The 24,311-nt window shown below is 34.4% G+C and overlaps 1 protein-coding gene across 1 annotated transcript in view; it reads left to right on the top strand.

The window, feature by feature from the left end:
* LOC124541828 (mitogen-activated protein kinase-binding protein 1) overlaps nt 1-24,311 on the top strand; it is a 153,344-nt gene that overhangs the window by 22,012 nt on the left and 107,021 nt on the right. The window contains exon 2 of the mRNA XM_047119737.1: nt 15,178-15,738. Within this exon, the coding sequence (XP_046975693.1) occupies nt 15,598-15,738 (141 nt within the window). The 5' untranslated portion in view covers nt 15,178-15,597. The remainder of the gene's footprint in view (nt 1-15,177; nt 15,739-24,311) is intronic.

The raw sequence follows: 24,311 nt of genomic DNA on the forward strand, positions 1-24,311 counted from the left end.
TATCAGCCGCTCATCACTTATTCTACCGCCAAACTTATATTGTCTGCGATAAGTGATTGTTATCCAGAGTAAATCAAGGTAAAAGTAAAGTAACAGCCTGTAAATTTCCCACTGCTGGGATAAGGCCTCCTCTTCTATTAAGTTTGGAGCATATTCCACGACGCTGTGCCAATGCGGGTTGGTGGAATGCACATGTGGCAGAATTTCGATGAAATTAGACACATGCATGGTTTCCTCACGATGTTTTCCTTCACCGTCGGCACGAAATTAATAAAAACACAAAATAAGCAAATATACATAGTGGTGCTTGCTTGGGTTGGAACCCGCAATTATCAGTTAAGATACACGCGTCCTAACCATTGGGCCATCTCAGCTCAAATGCAGGTACAACATAACAACTTAATTCCTAAGGTTGATGGCTCATTAGCGATGTAAGGAATGACTATTAATTCTTATAACACCAGTGTGTGTCTATTTTATATAAATCCCTACCAATTTATAAAAACCATATATCTACGACTACGGTCGACTAGATGGAATCCATTTTGTCCAGCCCACCCAAGTCACCCATAATTCTTAGTTGAGTCTTCATTGTCTCGAATGATTAGTATATGCAAAGATTTTTCATTGAAATCGGTTCAGTTATTTCGATGAATAAACCTCGTTAAGTACATCGTCTACGTTGCAGATATCTCGAGCGATATGAAGCTTTAATATTTTTATTAAGACTTTTTTTTATTGTTATTTATTAATGGTTTATTTTATTTATATCAGTGACTGTTTTCTGTAGTGTAAAGCTAAAGATTAATACAACAATTAATCAGTGATAATTATTATATTAGTTTCTGAAACTGAATAGACTATTCCAATTACAGATTGTCCGAACAGTCTCTTGGGAATAAAGCCAAGCTCTTTTTGTCTCCTCAAGATATAAGCTTTTTATTGCCTTAGGTGCACTTTACCTCTCATTTCCTCTTTACACGCCAGATAAGCGTGTAAAGATAATCTTCTTTTATAATACACGATAAAAAAAAATATTTCAAATATCGATCATTCGATTCTAGGTGTAAAAAAGAGGTTTTCATAAAATCATTAATATATTTATTTATAATATAACACTATTCCACTTAACATAGAGATTATGAGCATTAACCATACTGTAATTATATACAAAGAAAAATTTTAGCAGCAGCAGCATTTCCCAGTTGAAATCCGATATTCTGGTCAAAAAATGTACCAGCTCTCGTGTCACCAATAAGGCGAGGTGTACTCCTAATCCAAGATCTAAGTGTTTCCACTGTAAGTTACACAACAGTAATAATAGACATACATAACTTACATAACAAGTTACGCGGTGTTTCTTTGAAAGAGAGTGTATTTGTCTTCCATTCCATGGTCTATTTATTTACTGGGGCATAACTATGATGTATTTATATAAAGTATATAAAATAAATAAATATTGGACAACATGGCATACATTACTCTGATTCCAATGTAAGTAGCTGAAGCACTTGTGTTATGGAAAATCAGAAGTAACGACGGTACCACAAACACCCAGACTGAAGACAACGTAGAAAACTAATGAACTTTTTCTACATCGACTCTGCCGACAATCGAACCCAGGACTACGGAGTGGCGTATTCTTAAAAACCGGTGTACACACTCAACCAAGGAGGTTTTCGATATATAATTCATTTATTAACATATCTTTCCAAGTGTTTCGATACTACGTATGGTATAAATAATTAATTTTTATAGCATTTCATGAGCTTCATACAGTCCGTGATACGACTGTGGCATTTTAAGAGATTGCATTAAAAATTTATTACTTCAACATCCTGCCTTTGTCTTTACTCGCATCGGTAACCGTCGCAGCTTTGATTGTATACAAGCTAATACCCTGGATTCGTATGTAATCATTAAATAAAAAAAATAACAAAAAGAAAAACCGCCTCAAACAAAACACTATTTCAAAACAAATTAATATGTACTAGAAAGGAAAAACAATAATTACGCATTCAAAATATTTTTTTGGAGTTCTCCTAAGTAAATTAAATGGAATTATTAGACTAATTAAAAGTCGATTTACGATTATATAATGTAGTTACAATTATATAATCGTAAATCGACGATATTTGGAGCCGGTGTCAGCCATGGGCACGCGGCCCAACAATCAAAAGCGATACGAGTCCCTTGATTGACACAGTATCATATAAAATGTCATTTGTAAAAACATATGTCTAAAATATAAAGTATTCTCGTATTACTTTTTGCTAGATATGTTGTAGGGTTTTCTTGGATGACACCGACTCCATGAATAACAGTATTTTTATTCAGATGAATGTAGTCAGAATGAATACTGACTTTACAAAAAATAAAAGAAATTGCCTAAATAGTTATAAATATGATACTTAATTTAATGAATATTCGAACAATCGTTTTATCCGTTTCGTCAGCACTGAGTAAATAATGATACGTATTTTATATTAAAACAGATACATGTATTCTGATAATTTATTTACATATTACATGCGTGTTTCTTATACCTCTGCTATATTATGCATTTTAAACATATATTAATACATCTGTATTTATAAAACAACACTATTCCATATAGTTTATATATCCATATGAATTTTAGTTCCGAAGTTCACAACATGGGTGATATTTTGAAATGGTTATTTTTCATGATTTAAAATGCATGGAGCATTTTAAATCTCAATATGATGTCATGTCAATTTAAGGTACTCCTATTGGAATAAGATATATACTATATTATATTATCATATAATTAAATTCGAGTGTGTGTTTTTAATATTAAAATACCTGCTTTTTACGTAATTCATAGGTATGTGAGATGGCCCAGTAGTTAGAATGCGTGCATCTTAACCGATGATTGCGGGTTCAAACCCAGGGTTGCACCACTAAATATATATATATATATTAATTTGTGTTTATAATTCATATCGTGCGCGGCGGTGAAGGAAAACATCGTGAGGAAACCTGCATGTGTCTAATTTCATCGAAATTCTGCCACATGTGCATTCCACCAACCCGCATTGGAACAGCGTGGTGGAATATGATCCAAAACCCTCTCCTTAATGGAAGAGGAGCCGGAATGTACAGGCTGTTACTTTACTTTTTTTACTTAATAAATGTATGTATACACGATACATATATGGCAGTAACATGTCTTGCAATTTTTGTCTGTCTGTTTGTTCCGGTTAATCACTAGAACGATCGTTCAATTTTGACGGGACTTTCACTGGCAGATAGATGATGTATGTAAGGAGTAACTTAGGTTCCAACAGTAAGTTTTTTTGTTAGATTCAAATGCGTAATGTCGCGGGTACAGCTAAGTTATCTTTAAAATATAATAAAAAGCATTTTTTTAAAGGATTTGTATGTCTTTTTATACATTTTATAGACGTACAGACGTTTCAGAAACAACATATAGTAGCAACATACACTCAAGACGTTACAATGAGGTATTGTTACTCTAAATGTTCCTGTTATAAATGGTCCTTATACAGAACCCGATAATGTCAGAGCCGAGATAGCCTAGTGGAACACGTGATTAGTGATAGCGGGTTCAAATCCAGTCGAGTATCTTGTGCCTTATTGCTTCTCGTGTTGTAATTCACTAGACGTGATAAGTTGACGTTTAATTTAATACTGACTCGCCCCGGCTACGCACGGGTGCAATGCTGATACTAAATAAATTACAGATATGTTCCTGTTTCTTTACTATATTGTACACGTATTATATAAAAGATCGTCCTATCGAATCATTATATCTATTAAATAAACTGCATCAAAATCCGTTGTGTAATTTAATGATCTAAGCATACATAGGGACAGACAGCGGTAAGCGACTTTGTTTTATGCTATGTAATGATGATAATGATGATAGGCATTTCATAGCTGTGTCACAGTTACGCAAAAAGGTCCTTCTCTAAGTAGTAGAGCCATCACTAACATAAGATTCAATTATGTACTAATGGATAAGGTTCTCAATCTTTTTGATAACGTATGGGATAAATTATAATAAAAATTGTCTGAAAGTCGCGATGGCTCAGTGGTTAGAACGTGAGAATCTTAATCCATGATTGCGGGTTCAAACCCAGGCGAGCACTACCGAATTTATATGTGCTTAATTTGTGTTTATAATTTATCTCGTCCTAGGCATATCGTGAGGAAACCTGCAAGTGTCTAGTTTCTTAGAAGTTCTGTCACATGTGCATTCTAGCAACCCGCATTGGGTGCGTGGTGGAATATGTTCTAAACCTTCTTCTCAAAGGGAGTGAAGGCCTTAACCCAGCAGTGGGAAATTTACGGGCTGTTGTTGTTATTGGGATAAATTATGCGATCAATTTAAGACATAAAACGTCGAATCCGCTGTCTTTGTTCTCGACTATCGACTGTGCCGTCTGGTCTACGCCCCCAGTTTAAAGGAACTTTAGTGTCAATTTAGCAAAACCGAACCGAACATCTATAATTGGATTCGAACAAACAATATATAATGCATTCGTAACAATTTCAACCTTATCTCGTTTTAATTGAAAACTTATTATTCAGTGACCCGATGTTAAATATCATTTCGATGTAATCCTATTGGACCTTAAACTCTATGGTATTGTGATAGAGTTGAAAATGATTCGTCGTTGTCGGATTATGACATTTAAGGCCTTAATCTCGGTTGGAACACCGCCAAAATTCCGTTAGTAGTCATGTACACGTGATGACTATTACCTTAGTATGTTTTTTTGTAAACATTGCATTCCGTTTTACGCAAATCGTTGTTATGATTTGTCTGTTATGAGTTTTGTTGACGACTGTTCAACAAAGGAACGTAATGTTATCAAGTGTGATATTTTAATATGCCGTCGTAACTTGTAAATGATTAAAAAGATTTGGATATATGACACAAAGTTTGAAACCATAAATCATTTAGTGTAACATGGGACATATATTTTTCTCATAATTAATTCAACGTGCCAGGGCAATCGTTTACTGTAATTTCTACTATTTTGATATATATTTTAACAGTTACGTAACTGGAAATGTGCCACTGTTGAGCTAAGGCTTTCGTATGCCCCAATGTATGCTTCTTATCTTGGAGAAATGGATTGGAGTATTTTCCACTAATAGCGATCTTGCTGGTCGAATGCGGTTTATGCATTTAGCAGATTTTCCACCTAACAACGGTATTAGCGAGAACTAGGTCATTAGTTAAGATTCTAGTAAAAGTGTTCACTAATTTGGAGAACATATTCCAAAAAAGAGCAAAAATCTTGATCATCTGGATTTGGTACACTTACGACTAGTCGATTTAAATCATTCCTTTTTAGGAATACTTTTGCTGATGACATTGCTTACAGCAACCAAATGGCTTAAGTAAGTGAAGATATAATATTCTCTCGATTAAAATCTAAATACCTAGAGGATGGGACAGCGTGATGATCTGTCTGAACTTTGCAGTATTGGTTCGTATCAGTGGGTTGTTTATCAGTATGGAAGCTGTATAAGATCTCTATTGGTGATAAGGAAGCATGTGCGTGCTATTTAATTGACTAATGTTCTGTTTAAAGTTACTAGACCATGTGATGATAACTTATCACTATTGCCAAATCAAATCAATTCAAAATAAACTTTATTCAAGTAGGCTTTTAAAAGCACTTTTGAATCGTCATTTTACAATTAAGTGAAGATACCACCGGTTCGGAAAGTAAATCCGGCACCGGCAAGAAACTCAGTAGTTACTTTTTAACATTTAAAAAATACAAAGTAATGTTAGTTAAATACAATTATTTAAATTAATATATCCTGCTTAGAAGCCAATAGATAATGGCGCCTTAAAAACCATTCCTTACATCGCCAATGTGCCACTAACTATGGGAACAATGATGTCCCTTGTAACTGTAGTTATACTGGCTTACATACCTTTCAAATTACTAAGTATTGCTACTTAGTGGTAGCATATATGATGAGTGGGTGGTACCTGGCACGGGTTTGCACAAAGTAAAACCATGTATGTTTGCACGTTTTCGAATCTGTCAAAGTAGATCTCCTAAACTTTCAAAGTTATCAGTCATGTGTTATTATTTCTAATTTCGTACGTTGATTGTGTAGCGGATACACGTGAATAAACTCACGCTTATGTTAAAAGCATAGTATGACAAAACTTAGATGTATCATCGGCAATTTTCGTAAAACCGATCACATCCGAATTGAGTTCGCTATTCTAAATTAGCAATGTTTATTTTTTATGTGAATATGATCTTTACACAAACGTGATAACTTGTAATGTCATATGACCTGATATATTCGTCAATTTTACACGTCGATTTGCTTTCTCGGGTTGAACTGACGCGGGAATCTATAGCGACGAATAGCGTCGAATGGCGTGATACGAAGCTATTTCTGTTGGTTGTATAAATCGGCGGTAATCGGTTTTGTTGAATTTGCCGATGCTACATCTAAGTTGTGTCGTACTATACACTAATCTCAATTGGGTACCACAGTTTCCTGTTTATACGATTTTATTGAGTGTGTGTATTAAGACAAAATATTTATACTGAATTGAATACTATTGCAAAAAAATCGGTTTACAAAGGTGGCTTTACTTCCCAATCAGCAGTTTCTTTAAGTTTAATATTTTTTTTCTCTCCCCAGTTTCTCCCTCGTTGAATTTCAAATAAGTCGGCGTATTAAGTATGCATTTCAGGCTGCGTAAAAATAAATATAAATAAAACACATTGACAATAAATATAAACAAAAACAATACACATATTAACAAAGAGCCAATTTGGCCCAGTGACTAGAACGTCAGTCTTGATCACCATTGATTTTTTATGTGCTTGATTTTTGATGACGTTTATCTCGTGTTCGGTTGCGGAGGAAAACGTCGTGAGGGTACCTGCATGTGTGTAATTTCAATGATTCTCCAACCCAGTCCAGCTGTGGCCCATTAGCTCTGCTTTTAACCTACATATGTAATTAGTAATATCTTGTCCTTAAAAAGAAGGAAAATCATTGTTACATATGCTTTGCTTTGTCTGATCTTCACTATATATTATAAAACAAGTCACCCGGCCGTGTCTGTCTGTATGTTCGCTATGAACTTCAAAACTACTGAGCGGATTTTCGTACGGTTTTCACTAATAGACAGGGGGATTCATAAGGAATTAAACATGTCGAAAAAAGCAACAGAAAAGTATAAATAAATGTTATATATAAAAAAAGCTATGTCCCCATCCCGTGTAAAGCTGGAACGGGCCGTTAGTGAGATTATAAATATTACAAAAAAAGGCAAATAGAGTGCGCGGAACTCTAAAGTGAAGCAAGAAAAGCGAAAACAAAATCAAGACCGACTATTATTATAAAAATATGCACGTATTCTAAAATTGATATTCCTCTAACGGAAGCAGAGATGGTGGGAAATTCAACTATTCATTAATTTATTTATAATATCCGCTAAAACAGCATATAAAATCTATTATTAATAAAAAAAAAATATGCTCCACATCCCGTAAATTGCGTGCCAAGTAGAGCATACGCCGTTGACAGTTTCCGAAGTTGTTACGGTTAATGACGTTGTGTTTGATGCTTTTAAGAAATACAAAATAAGTTTTTATATAAATTGTCTTAAGATTTTTTTATCAATGTTATAGAACATAGCGTTCATCTATGGTTAATATTTATAATCAATTTATTTTCAAAATGTCAACGGTATAATTAGTTGGCAGAACAATATGATTTTGTTATAAAAATATATTTTACTGTTAATTTTAGTGTATATAATCGTTTAGAACTTAATATTTTTAGGGATTAGTAAGTTAATTTGAACGAAGGCTTTAGATATAAAATGAAAATGAGCTGCTGGTGTCTTGTGTAACGTAGAATCAAATTCCAGATCAGACTAATAGCAGTCCAGACCCAAAAAATTGGCGGAATTTAAATACCAAACACTAAGAAAACACCTACAGGTGTTGGTTCCGCTCTTGAACTTCGATCAAAATTTCTCAGTATCAGTTTCAGAGTAATGTAGAATGGTAGAATTAATTCTCAAAGAGAGAGCATTAACAAGAGCAGTTTGTCCAGCCGTGGGAAACATTCTCCGCTTTATTTTAGTATAAAAAATATTCCTACGTAACAATTTCGTATAACTATTATAAGTTTAAACAATCTTTAACAACGTTCTTCGATGTCCGAACATTTGTTATAAACAGATTAAAAAGAGGCTGAACAATACCTAAATTGTTTGTTGAAAGAGAAAGTAAGTACTGATTGAATCGACAGATACATTATCATTTAAATTGATCTTATACAATCTTTTCCACGCTGATAATTATAACAGTAACAGTTTTTTTATTAAGACATTTTTTGTATCCGGCTACATCTGATGTACTAATAGTGTTAGCCGATTTTTGGCCCAGTGATTATGGGACGAAAGCTGCATGTAGAAAATCGGTTATGGTCTCGTTTTGAAGTGCTCAATCATAGATGTGCTGGAAAATAAAGAAAGATTATTGATCGCCTTTTATTAAATTGTTGTGATTTAACAAAGATTTAATATTGAGGGATAAGTTACTGGTCGGTTAGAGATTGGTACTACTGAGTTTGATGGGTTTAATATGCACGCGTTGTAAGCGCTGTTCCATCTTACCAATTATCATCGTACCACGTATCTGGAAAGTCAACATTTTGGAATTGCCTCACTGCTGGGATACGGCCTATGCTCTACTAGTATTTGCCCGCGGCTTTGCTCGCGTTTTTGGGTGCTGGTTGTCATGTGTTAGGCAGAAAAAGTAGCCTGTGTCCTTTCTTCGAGTTCAAGTTTGCTTAACATCAAGTTTCATTATGATTTTGGCAAAGCGACAAAAATACATAGTTACTTTAACATTTATAATATTAAAATAGATATAAAAGTCAAGGTTTGCGATTATTCCGCTACTCTGCTTGAATGCTGTTTACTGAATAGAGTTGACAACATTTCACAAGAATCGTTTTCCTCTTGATGACTACCTAACGCAATTTAAACACATGAAATGATTCGCAATCATCGGTAAAGATGCACGTGTGCTAACCGCTGGAACATCTCAGCGTAAAATATTAAGACGTCATCCTAACAAAGCCAATGTCACACGTGTTTGTCTAGGTATATAATGATTCACGTGTCGAACGATCTTATAAGTTTTGCTAACAAAAGATAAGTCATTTACTGGCGCGAGTCTTTTGTTTTTCATAATAAAGATGTAATACTAGCTGTGTCCGCGACCTTGTACGCGTTTGAATTTAACGAAAAATATTATTGTAGCCTAATTTACTACTTATTATATAAGTTATCTGCCAGTGAAACTCCCGTCAAAATCAGTCCAGCTGTTCCAGAAATTAGCCGAAACAAACAGATAGACATTATAAAAAATGGTTTTTTGGTATATGTGCCGTGTATACATACATATACATTGAAAAAAAAGGTCTATTTTAATATTAGAAATGACACTTTTGGTAGCACATACGTGCCGTGGTGGATATATAGTTTTGAGGCTTATTCTCGGAGGGCATTACAATTTCAAACTAATAGTAGCTTCACTTAATTGTAAAATGACGATTAGAAAGTGTTTGTAAAAGCCTACTATTTGATTGTATTTAAAACATAATATGTATCCTTTATTTACTCTTGGAATGTACTATATACTTTTATTTATAGACCGTAAAAATTGTCTTAAAGCGATATCTCTACTAAGCGATATTGTAATGTCTATCTTCGATAGTATTGTTATTTAATATAGAAAAAGCTTTGTGCAAGCCCTTCTGGGTAAGTACCGCCCATTCATGCTATAATCTACCACTAAGCAGTTACACATAGTGCTGTTGTGTTACAGTTTCAAGGGTAAGCCAGTTTAATTACAGGCACGAGGGTAATCTCAGTTCTCAGGGTTGGCTCTTAGCGATATAAGGCTTTTTTTTATTTTACGGCCACAATGTAGTTTGTCTGTCCATCTATCTATACTATATGTATATGAACTAGGTTTCTCGTTATTGTGTCATTTACCTACCCTTTATGTCATACAAAATCAATACAAAGTATTGGTGCTTTGTAGTTGAATATTTATAAGTGACTGGCACAGACTACAACGAGCTTTAAAAAGTTCTACCTGTTTAATATGTCGGTATTATACGATACGTAATATTATTATTGTTTCATGAAAGATTGTTTCATAAAAGTAAATACTACAACTTGTAACCTGATAAGGTAAACAATGTGTTTCTGGTCGTATTACTAAAAAAAATGTCCTCTATATAGTCGTATCATAATTAATATTAAAATGAATAATTAATTCAGTATCGAATACACAGTACGTAATACGAGTGACCAAAGTATTTTCTCTCGATACGCGCTAGTGGTTACAAATCGTTGTGTCGTGACGCTCTGAAGTCAAGTCTGTCGTTTGTTTCAGAATTAATTTGAATAATCCACAATTTCATTATTTTCTGCTAGACTAGTTCTCGGCCCCGCCTTCGATTACCCATTGTTCGCTAACGGTGTGTGTGCGTTGTATGATAAATGATAATGGGAGTATAGAAGATCGTATGTAACTCGGGACGCGCCCGACTTCGCCCGGAAACAATTTAATAATGAAGAATATTATAAGATATAATTATTATTATGTCTTCTTTTTCTTTTTTTTACGTTATAGGGGGCATACGAGCAGGAGGCTAGCCTGATGGAAAGCGATCACCACTGCCTAGGACATCTGCAACACTGGGGGGCTTACAGGTGCGTTGCCGGCCTTTAAGGAAGGAGTACTGCTTGAAATAAAACTAGTTATAACGGATTTGAATCGCGTATATTAATTATTTTGGACATCCCGACGTTTCGAGCACTTTACAGCGTTCGTGGTCACGGGTCTACCCGTTGGGTTGAGTCTACCCGAGTCTAACATTATAAGGAGTACGGCTCTTTTCTTGAAGGTTGTTTCTTGAAAATCTTAAGACATTTAGAATTGGTAAATTAGTTACACATACAATGATTCATAATTAAAATTGCGCGTTTACATATACATCATAATATATTTGTTTTGATTGATAAACGTATACGTCATTAACGATTCGACGTCGTACGATTTTTGTTGACTTCAAATAGGTGATTGTTGTTTCAGCATTTAATTACGCCTAGAATACTTTTTAAACCTGACATATGACATAGACCTAATAGATTGTCAGTAGCAAATATGACTCTATTGATATATAGTTTAAAATCGAAACTCTATCGTCATATCTACATCCATACTATATACAATATTCAAGAAACAATTTGTCTTGTATACGAATAGTAAGATTGTATATGAGGCAGAAAAAGGTACATATGTGGATTGGAATTGCTTTAATTTCAGCCGAGATGGCAAAGGTTAGAACGCGTGCACTTAACCGATGATTTCGGGTTCAAAACCAAGCATCACTGAATTTTCGTGTGTCTATTTGGTGTCGTGTGTCGTGTGTCATCTCGAGTTCGACAGTGATGCAAAATATCACGAGGAAACTTGCATATGACTAATTTTAACGAAATTCTGTCAAAGAGCAAAAGCATTGGGCAATTTACAGGCTGTTTACGGTAATGTTTCATTACATATAATTTAAATTGTTTTAAATAATCAATATTTTATGTATGTATGTGATAGGATCTTTTGAACGACCCTTATATTTTCTTCGTTAGTTTCGCAGTAAAACGTTTTAAAAACATTTTATGAGATACCAGTTGTCGCCCGTTCCTTCGCTAGCGTTTTTCGTTTTGTCGTTGGTGGTTTTATTAGATAAAAAGGTAGCCTGTATCCGTCGTGTGTTACGGTTATTATTACGCTTTTTTTTTCAGTTCGACAGAGAGACAGAGTTACTATCGCGGTTATAATATATATTAGTATAGACTGGTTTCCTTTCGAAGCTTCGTTCGGGTACAGTACGAATTAAAAAATAATGATTGATCGTCAATGATCATTTTCGCATAAGAAATGAATAAAGATTCATGATTTTGACGTCATTTAATTCGGTTGTGATCGGTTTTACGAATTTTGCCGATGCTAAATCTTAATCGTGTCGTACTAGACCTTTATCTTTCTTGTACACTTCACTACGTCTATAAAACTGCATGATCTTTATGACAGAAAATTTTTTTACAAACAAACCGCTAACCGCACTTATAATATTAGTTCAGATTTTGTTGCTATTCTTTTATTTTTTATCATACAAACGTTGTGTATCTTTTGTTTTGAAGTATTTTCTTTGAAATCAATCGACTTGCTAGAAAATTGTTTCGAACTTTGACGATACGACTGTTCCAAGATTGCAATTTATATTTGAGACTTGAGATGTTATGCTGGGTATCCGAAAAGGAAATATTGGCAACCACTGTGATGTCGATTGGTACCTACAGTTGCCAAGGGATAATGTGTATCGTGCTTGTAAGTTACAAATGGTAAACAATCTTTCTAAAGTATCTATATAGTGTGTAAGTCGCAGGGACGTTATGGCCCGGAACCGTAAAAGAAAATATCCGGAATTGAATCTATGGGAAAATATTTATTATAATTTCGTTTTCGAATATTTTTATACTTTTTGTTAACATAATAATTAATAACATTAATTGCTTAAATATATACAAATATGAACTAAAACTAGTTACCGTACAAAATAATAATGACCGCGTGGCATGGTGGCAAGAATGCTAGCTGTATTTCCCCCTTGAATCGCAATTCCGATCCTCTGGGCATCCTTTTTATACTTAAATAGAGTGAGATGATATTATTGTATTTTTAAGCTGTTTTTTGTGATTCTACCTAATACTTAATTAAGTTAAGTTGTGACCTTGTAAGTTTTTCTTTTGCAATTTATAATATCCGTAATTGAAACTATTCGAAACGATCGAATTATCCGGAATAATTTCGTAACCGTATCTGAAACCGGTTGAATATTAATCATATATCCGTTTTCAGCTGAAATTATATATCAACAACATCCCACGTACATATGTACATATGTAAAGACAAACCCTTTCCTCCTCTATTTGTCATTTTAATTTGAACTACGAAAATACGAGATGAGAAAATAATGTACTTGTATAAGTACGATACAAATTAGATGTAGCATCGGAAAATGCAATGGAATGAAAATAAAACCGATTACTGCCGATTTACACAACTGACGAATATATTAGGTCATATGATATTACAAGTTATTACGTGTGTGTAAAGATCATATTCACATAAGAAATGAACATTGAGAATTTGGGATAGCGTCCTCAATTCGGATGTGATCGGTTTTACGAATTTTGCCGATGCGACATCTAAGTTGTGTCGTACTATATGTTTTCTTCAAATTTTCAATGGAAGTATTCTAGTTATATGTCAAAACAGTAATTGGCAAATTTTTACCGACCGCACCTTTAGATATCATGTGCAAGTATGATTATGAACAAATCTGATTGTGACGTAAGCAATGTCATATCTATCATTCTTTTTTTTTAATTATAGCAAAGGTTAGTCAGTTATATAACAAAGGTCGGACTTAGATCGGACTTAACAAAGATTTTTTTAAATCCCAAACGTATGTGTATTGTTAATGTTTTTTTTTGTTTAATGTTATGCAATACTTTATAATATATGTGAGTTTGAGTAGAAAAATAAAAGTATTATAATGATGCGGCTTCTACATAAATATGTATGTCTGTTTACATTAATTGAATCGACATGGCCCAGTAGTTAGAATGGGTACATCTTAATCGATGATTGCGGGTTCAAACGCAGACTAACCACTGAATTTTCATTTGCTTAGTTATTGTTTATAATTCATCTTATGCTTGTCTATTTTTTTCCGATCCACCGATCCGCATTTCAGCATCGTGGTGTAATGTGTTCCTAACCTTTTCTTAAAAGGGAGAGGGCCTAGCCCAGCTGTGGGAGATTTAAAGGCTGCTACTATGTATTTACATTAAAGTATGTTGTTAAACGGTTGTCTGTACTTTAAAAAAAATAAACAAAATGATAAAATTTTGGTCTTTTGAACATTTTGACTTAAATACCAAACCTATTTGTAGTTTTACTTTTATAATACACTTTGAAAGTACTAGTGTGTCCCAATAATAAGTCCAATAAATCTTATACTACAAACAATGTTTTTGTCAACAAAATACATTGTTTGTTTTTGGTTTAGTTTTAGCAAACCAATTATTTCGAAAAAGTCACGTAGGATAAGTTAAAAGTATTTCTGTACGAATGCTTCGTGCATGATATATTATTGATGACTTAACAGTTACCTTGTTTCGATATTCGATGCATTATTAATTTTTCCGAATTCACTCATACCTTTGTGAAATTAAAAAAAAAAAGTGACAGCAGCTAGAGGCGGGAAAATTTGACAGATGATTGTATTCACAGATACAAGATTATAATTCTTATGAGACTTTGATAATGACTCTGTGGTTTTGTAAGTCCGTCTGGGTGGTACCAAACCACGTACCACGTACAGTAATCTACCAACAATTGCAATACTTGGTATTGTTATGCCTTGAGAGTTGTGTGAGCCAGTGTTGCTACAAGCGTAAGGGACATGACATCTTAGTTCCCAAGGTTTAGAGGAAATATTTTGACAGTGCCAAAAGATCGAGATTAACCATCCACATATGTATTTGCCTATACTAATCTATAGATGTAATAAAATTGAAGTGTCTGTTTGTAATATTAAAATAGGTCTACAGATACACGGTACATATATAAAAAAAAAACATGTTTTACAATTTTTGTCTGTCTGTTTGTTTGTTCCGGCTAATCTCTGGAAACGCTGGACCGATTTTGACGAGACTTTCACTGGTAGATAACTGATATAATAAGGAGTAACTTAGGCTACAATAATATATTTTTTTGTTAAATTCAAATGCGTACAAGGTCGTACAGCTAGTAAGTCTATATGATAATTTGCAAGAGAATCTTATTTCGAAATATTTCCATAGATATAATTGGATCATGGGCAAAACGTATTTGTACATTAATCTATTATCTTAAGTAGGCATTGATGACATCCATTCAGAACCTTGATCTTTGATTGTACGAAATTTACGATTCTCCCCGAACCTGTATCATTCATATGTAAATTATAATAATAATATACCTGTCTCTTTTCCAGGTAGTAAGGCGAGAAAGGGAAAACGTAACGTAGTCGCCAGCATTGTGTCGTATAGACAGATCGCCGCTGCCCATTGTCGAGAGGACGTGTTTTCGGTGTTGTGTGTCGTGACAGTGTTTTCGATCTATAATATTTCGTGCGTAATCTTCCATAGTGCTTAATAAGTGATAATAGTGTCAAAAATATTAAATAATTCCGTTCCTAAAACGCTCAAACGAAACGCTCTATAAAAACAGTTCCTTTAAAATGGCTAGTGACTTAATCGTAAATATACGTCCATACAATAAATTGATGTGCTTTTACAAGTGAAAAAAGTGTTAGATTAATTCATTTTTGGGTGTTATTACCGCGATGTGGAATTGATTTAATAATTAGTAGTGTACAGCTCCATCTGTTGTCGAGTGGCGATGTTCGCTTAGAATGGAGGCCGGTTTTATTCCGGTTGGTGCGGCGGGCGTTGGTGGCAACGTTCCGCCGTCCGCCGTCGTGGCGCCAGCGGTGAATGTCATACGCGCGCCTGGCTTGAAGCGCGGGAAAATGGAAGAAGCTATATCGGACCGGGTGAGTTTGTTTTTTTTTTTTTCGCGTAATTTACAAGGCTCATGTTAAATGTTTTAGAGACGTATGTAACCTTTTTTAATCAAAGGTGGAGTGGATATTAAACTAATAATAATATTTATAATTATTAATAGGTTTAAATATTCACATAAAATTTAATTTTACTTCCAAAGTTTCGATTACAACTTCGACGATATTTTTTTAGAGAATCCGATATATCGTAATAATAATAATTCTACGTCCAAAGTTTATTCGTGTAATAGGTTATACCTAATTCGTTATTTGTTTACGTTGCAAAATAGAACTGAAATATTTTAGGAAAGATGTTTTCCATAAACCATAAATGTCATGATGACGTCATATACATTAGCATGGCGATGTATTTAGGCCATAAATACACGTCCAGACTCTTGACACAAGGCTCTAGATACAAACATAATTAATCCATTAATACTTATTCAACGCTGTAGCCGGTTAAAAAGGCGGTTTCTTCATAGCCGTCAGACGATATGGTATTATGTCATAATGGCTCTTGGCAACCTCAGGGCGTCTGATGTGGTGTTAGAGAGGCTCTTCACGTTTTGGAGTGGTCGTTTAGTGTTTTCTTTTGACGTCGTGAATCTTAGTCACGTTATGTAATGTGATTTGTTTATTTTAAATTATGAGGTAATCTGATTTCCGTGGGGGATTACCCTTAATTTCTTTTTTTCGATTTTGTAAATGGCCATTACAAAATTTGGTTTTTGAAGGGTTAGTAGGCCCCTTTTTGTGGTATAGGTTGGCGGAAGATCATATGGGCCACCTGATGGTAAGTGGTCACCATCACCCATAGACAATGACGCTGTAAGAAATATAAAGTATTCCTTATATAGTCAATGCGCCACCAACCTTGGGAACTAAGATGCTATGTCTCTTGTGCCTGTAGTTACACTGGCTCATTCACCCTTCAAACCGGAACACAGCAATACTGGGTACTGTTATTTGGCGGTAGAATAACTGATGAGTGGGTGGTACCTACCCAGCCGGGCTTGCACAAAGCCCTACCACCAAGAAATTTCATGAATGGTCTGAGTTGTATCGATTCGGAAAACTGTGATTGCTGACGCTAACTATGTATTTAGGGTGGTAGTGTTTCAATTGACCATCAATAAGAAAGTGTAATGCTTCTATATTGAATAAAGTTATTTGAGTTTGAGTTTTGAGTTGGATCAGGTCACCGTAACTCTCACATATAGGACGATACGTTGTGGTTTAGCTATAGTAAATATACGTTATAGTTTAGCAGATTATAGGGTTTGGATGAGATTTCGGTTCACGATGTTAATAAGTAACGGATGGCTCCGGTTTGAAGACTGAGTGAGCCAGTTGAAGTAAACTCACTTAAGGTCACATAGTGCCTTACGTTATTTTGCAAGACTGGTGGTGCTTTTACGTCATAAGGTATCTGCTTTTTTTGGCTTTTATTTGTGCCGAAAGGGGACAGATTATTTCACCAAATTAGGGACCTTTATTATTCCTTACCTGTATTATATCAATCACCTACCATCCTGTAGTACACAGATTTCTCAGTTCGCATATTAAAGCAATATTATAATTATAAGTCACTTAGAGGACTAAGTGACTTATAATTATAATATTGCTTTACTACTACTTCGAATAAGACTGCGGTATTCTTCACTATTATGAACATGAATTAGTTTTAGAGCCTTCGTAATGATTCGCGAGTTCAAATCTCGGACACGCGCCGCTGATTTCTGATACGCTTAATTTGTGTTTATAATTAATCTCGTGGTCTGTTATGGCGGAAAATACCGTGAGAAAATCTGCATGTATCGAAATAGCTGACACATCGCACCAATAGGTAGAATCGTGTTCTATAAGGGGCGAGATTTCAGCCATTAAGAAAGAAATAAATGTTTAATAGGACACAATACATATTAAACACACATAATAAAATAATAAGAAGTATAAAAAGTTCAAAACAAAAAAAAGAAAAACAACAACTACAACAATACAAAACAACACAATGATACTTAACGTGTCCTAAAGGTTACTTACTATTCAGCTTCCAAGTTGAGTTCCAAGAACCCAACACTGATTTTCAATGGTACCCTGTGTGGTTGTGACGGGCTGTGACAATATATGATAATATAAAAAAAAAATTAATATTAATATACATGAAATATACACATAATAACAACTTAAAATTTTAATGGCAATTTTGTTCCATTACATACATCATCAATGTATTGTATGTTTATGTATTGTGTCGCTTGACTATCTCGATGGTCTAGTAATTAGTATAAAGCCACAGATCCTGAGGTTTCAAATCCTAGGTCAAATAAATTATTGAGTATCGCAGTCGAATAATTCTCCTCGAAGTCTGGATATTCCTGTGTCTGGACAAGCATGTAGAGCCGTTGATGCTGGGTCGATCTTTTCAGGGTCTTCCCATCCCATTGGATTGTACGAGTGACAAAATAGAGAATGCATCTGTGTTTAAACTTGTACACCGCATCACAAAGGAATAAAAAATACAAAAATTACATAAACGCGACATCAGAGTCGCCGAGGCTGTACTCTCTCTGATCAAGCGCGGACCAGGACCCGCTGGATTGTAGTAAAAAGAATTACGCATATACTGCTACATATTTTTATTATATATTATTTATTATGGATTATGTATATATTACTCTAAAATATTAAAAAAAAATGTCAGTGTGGGCCACGTCTCCCAAGAAGACGACAAGAATTAAATCTAGCGAAGATCTGCTGATGTTTACTGTAAAATATAAAACGCCAAAATGTTTAAAATAAAATGTAAAGCTGTGAGCTGAGATGGCCCAGTGGTTAGAACGCGTGCATCTTAACCGATGATTTCGAGTTCAAACCCAGGCAAGCACCACTATATATATGTGCTTAATTGTGTTTATAATTCATCTCATGCTCGGCGGTGAAGGAAAACATCGTGAGGAAACCTGCATGTGTCTAATTTCATCGAAATTCTGCCACATGTGCATTCCACCAACCCGCATTGGAACAGCGTGGTGGAATACGTTCCAAACCCTCTCCTTGATGGCAGAGGAGGCCTTATCTCAGCAGTGGGAAATTTACAGGCTGTTACTTTACTTTTTACTTTACTTTAAAATGTAAAGAAAGGCACGGGCATCTGCGAGCCTGTGGATGTTGTAAAATAAATAATAAAAAAAATAAAAAGGACATTAAACATGGGCCATAAGAAAACAAAGCACATAAATATGGCTCTGAGCTGATGAGCTGGTCTTCCATGATGTGACGATGTGATCGGACAGAGCGAGATCATCATCAAATCGACACCAACAAATTAGGTATAACTCGAATTTTAGTGAAAATCGTTTTTTTTTAATATGTCGAATCAGGGCTGCAGCTCAAAAGTGGTCAAAACTTTTTATTTTTTTTTTATCATTAACGGATCATGTAAATTTAAGGTGGGGGACGCCATGGAACCACATAAAGAACATTTTGTCGCTGGAAAAGTGTGTGACTGTGAATATTTTATTTTATATGTTGTATCGTGAAGAAATATACAAAATTAACGAAGTTACAAATTCAATACAACGCTAAATAAAAGCAAATTTTTGAAATCAATCGATTATAATTACGCTAACCATTATTAGTGGAGTGTGAGCACACTCCGAGTTAGCGTTGTATAAATTGTTGGTGTCGAAATATTGTTCTGAGAGATACTCGAAGTAGATTTGCGACAGCAATCTATACATATAATAAAATTGGAATGTCTGTTTGTAATATTAAAATAACCCTTATTTACTAAAGGCACATGTGGACACGGTACATATACCAAATAACATTTTCTGTCTGTTTGTTCCGGCTAATCTCTGGAACGACTGGACCGATTTTGACGGGAATTACACTGGCAGATAACTGATATAATAAGGAGTAACTTGAGCTATATATTTTTTTGTTAAATTCAAACGCGAACAAGGTCACGGGCACAGTTAGTTTTGTACAAATATTTGCATCGGACGTGCATTTAGTCATTAGTATGTAACAAAAAGACATACATACATATTCACTCAGTTCTGTAGTTACGTAATTGAAGGTCACATTGCTTCGATTAGTTTTAATTTATTAGTTAACACGTTCCGCCCACAAGTCATAGTTTGAATGGATATAAATATTTATATTGTAATGTATGATTATTGACGAGTATATAATAAATGTTAAGATGGCCCAGTGGTTGGAATACGTAATAGCGGGTTTAAAACCGCGAATGCACACTTATTTTTTTGATGTAATAACTCATATGAGTGAAGAGGAGAAATGAGTGAAAAGGAGAAAACATCGCAAGATAAGTTGCACGTTTCGGGTGAAAATCTGTCGAAGTAGAATCAGCTAGCTTTATATTAAATCGTCATACAAAGATAGATATACTTTTGCATAATCTAATAGTGTTATCAAAGTCGCTTACCGCTGTCCGCCTCTATCTATGCTTAGATCTTTAAAATTACGCAACGGATTTTGATGCGATTTTTTTTAATGGATAGAGTGATTCGAGAGGAATGTTTTTAAATGTAATATGTGGAATATAGTAAAGACTGATAATTTTAGAAGTTTCTAATGTGATGTGGTAAAGGAACAAATTGTATGTATTATATTTAGTATCATTATCGCAACGGGCGGGTCGCTAGTATATAATATTAGTATGCTATGTAATCCCAGTGAGAATGAGCGTCAGGTGCCCACCTGAAATCCAGCGAGGTTACACGGGAATGAAGCGATTAAAGCGCTAGACGTCAAAACTTAAAACAATACATAGAAAACGGAACAAAAGCACCGTTGGTCCGTCATTTAACTTTTGATATAATACGTCCATAGAGCAAAGAATTTTAGAAATGCCAAACGTTTTCTTCGTATCTAAAAGAATAATTTGTGATTAAGAATAGCTTAAAGATTAAGAGTAGTAGTACTTTATTTGTTTTTATTGAAATAATGGAAATGACTACAGAATATATTACCGGCTTGTCCTTGGTTTATATTCAATATAATTATGTTATTTGAAGTGAAAATTGTTTGCAATATTTCTTTTTGAATAAAGAATGTTTTCATTGTTTAATGAAGACGTATTAGTCTGAAAGAACTGTGTATTAGAATTGTCATATTTTTTCTATATATAAAATGATATGATGAGATTTAATCGTATGAAATAGTTATCTTTATTATATTTTACTATCAGTTCTGCCCCCAGTTTACGAAATAATTAATGATATAAATTATTGATATACATAGATTATTGTGTGCTTTGATAAGCCTTCACTTTTATAGCAGAGAGCTGAGATGGTCCAGTGGTTAGAACGCGTACATCCTAACCTTTGGTTGCGGGTCGAAACCCAGGCAAGCACCACTATATATATGTGTTTAATATGTGTTTAAAATTCATCTCGTGCTCGGCGGTGAAGGAAAACATCGTGAGGAAATCTGCATGTGACTAATTTCATCGAAATCCTGCCACATGTGCATTCCATCAACCCGCATTGGAACAGCGTAGTGGAATATGTTACAAGCCCTCTCCTTAATGGAATAGGCGGCCTTATCCCAGCAATGGGAATTTTACAGGCTGTTACTTTACATTTTTTTACTTTACACTTTTATATGTAAGTGTTTCACTTGCTCAGTGATAGTCAATCTAACACCGGTTTTAAAGGAAATTAACATCTCGGACACCGTATATGTTATAAGAGCGTATAGTATAGTCTATTAAGAATATATAGTCAATAAATAAATGTTTTGAAAGAAATATTCGGAATGCATTGCAGAATGTGTGTGACTTTAGGCTACATTCGTTCTTGCACTAAATATTCGATGCCATTTCTAATAAACTCTTACACAACCGTTACGGCGTAGGGTTGCTGCTTTGAAATATTATTAATTTTAAATATTATTTAATGTCGTAACATTGTTGTGAAATCTATTATAAATGCAGAAGTAACTCTGTTTGGTATGAAGCAAGCTTGCTTCCTAAGGTTAGGCTACCTTTGATACCCAACAGCTTGCGAGAAACTCCTGATATGTGTGAAGTCGCGGGCGAAAATTAATCTCTTAAAATTATGTGAGTAGCGACACCATCGGCGATCGTAAACTACATATATGAAAATTATAAGATATAAATACATACCACGAAGAACTTCATATGAAATAATATTTAAAAGGTCAATGTTTTTTTTATATAAATTAATATAGATATAATATATTTATATGTATAGGAATGTTTTCAATACGAATTGATTTTATAAATCCTTATTTCCTAATTCTGTCTGCCTGTGCCCTGGTCGATACGGGTTCCCTGCCTAGTGGACCATACGATCTGACGTGCCTAATTTATGTTAGTTATTCAAAGTAATAACAACTTATAATAACTTACATATTTTTGTATACGGATTCACACTATCTAAGTACAACAATAGCCTGTAAATTCCCACTGCTGGGCTAAAGGCCTTCTCTCCCTTTGAGGAGAAGGTTTGGAACATATTCCACCACGCTGTTCCAATGCGGTTTGGTGGAATACACATGTGGCAGAATTTCTATGAAATTTGTCACATGCAGGTTTCCTCACAATGAAGGAAAACCTTCACCGCCCAGTACGAGATGAATAATAAAGACAAATTAAGCACATGAATCAGCGGTGCTTGCATGGGTTTGAACCCGCATTCATCGGTTAAGATGCACGCGTTCTAACCACTGGGCCATCTCGACTCACTAAGTAATGTAGATTCAAATGACCTTTGACTTTAAAAGATCTGAGACTTTTACTCGAGTGTAAGTGTTAAATACTTACTATTAATGTTAGAAAAACGTTCAGTCTCCAGAGAATAGTGTAGTAAATGATGTTTCTTCAAAGAAATCATTCACTGCAGCTAACGTTACGTGATAGTTCGCCTTTGAAGTCATCAAACATTGATACGTTTTGTGAACTAAGTATAGTACGACACAACTTGATGTAGCATGGGTTTCGTAAAATCAAATCAAATCCGAATTAAGTACGCTATCTCAAACTATCAATATTTATTTCTTTTGCGAATATGATCTTTACACAAACGTAATAACTTGTAAAATCATATGACCGAATATATTCGTCAATTTGACGTCAGTAATTGATTTCATTGTATTTTCTGATGCTACATCTAAGTGGTACAATGCTGATAATAAGTATACTACAGATTTTTGTTGTGAAGAAAATTTAAACTCCGCGGAAGGACATAGGCTACTTTTTTTTGCAGAACACCTGACAACTAGTACGCTATAAACAATAAAATTAAAAAAGTCGAATTACTTAAACACCCAAGTTTCCGTCCTCGCTTTGACCAAATGTTCAATTATATAATTAACTTAACTTTGCCAAATAGCATCCTATAATATTAACGAATAAGGCATATTATGCTATAAAATATTTTCAATAAAAAAGCGTGGAATTCGTTGATATTAAACAGGATATGTTATAATTTAATTGGTGAAAAAATATCTGCTGAGTTTTTTGTCAGTTCTTCTCGATATAATCTGTGTTACGTAATGGTTACATTAGATTTAATTACATCTTTGATTCAGAGGTAGGCGTGTATTGGATTGAGTACTAGCGATCTGCCCCGGCTTCAATGCAATGCTGATACTAAATATACTACAGATTTTTTATCGTGTGTTTAGTATGTCTATGTGTTATACACAAAAGCCTTACTCCCGAATCACTCTATCTATTAAAAAGACCGCATCAAAATATGTTGCTAATTTTGAAGATCTAAGCATACATAGGGGCAGACAGCGGTAAGCGACTTTGTTATATACTATGTAAAGAATGAGATTTATTCTTTATGTGTTTGACAGAACGTTTATTTACGAAGGTTCTATGATATAGATTGACTAGGTTCCTTTAACAACTGTTCTTGTGACTTCTCCCGAAGAGACGGTTCGAAGGGGACCGTTGGTTTTCTTAAGTGGGTATTTCCGGACGCACTAAGCTTTTGAGTAACGGTATGTGCCATAAGAGAGGAAAGTCCCTAATTCGTGTGGAGGAAATTCGTTAAGCGTTTTTCCAGCGAGATCAAAAATATGATTACTTTTATGCAACGACTATGGTAAATAAATAGCTATCTAATACTTCCTTATCGCCGGTGAATCTACGGGTGTCAATTTGTGTTATTTATACCCTTTATGCTTTACTCCTCCACTGTCAGAAATTAACTTCTAAAAGTCCTATTTTATTTATAAACATGGGAAAATTAACACTATATTGTTTAATTTACAATTAAAATAAATTGAAGTCATCCGTTAGAGGGGTTACTAATAACAATATGCTTTGCGTCTAATGCAGCGGTTTCTCACCATCTTGTTCAAGTTGTCAGTCCAAAATTGATCAGTGTCACACTAGCAGAAGTTCCAACTGATGATTCCCGAAACTTAAGGAGTTGCTGATAAGGGGAGGTGCGTTGCAAGCCTAGAAGGAACCTCCTAAATCCGATGCTTGTTCTCTTGTTCAGAATCGCGTTCTTTTGACTTTAGAAACATTTTTAATAACATATTAATCTCTT

Source organism: Vanessa cardui, chromosome 29, assembly GCF_905220365.1.
Source record: "Vanessa cardui chromosome 29, ilVanCard2.1, whole genome shotgun sequence".
NCBI classification, from domain to species: Eukaryota; Metazoa; Arthropoda; class Insecta; order Lepidoptera; family Nymphalidae; genus Vanessa; species Vanessa cardui.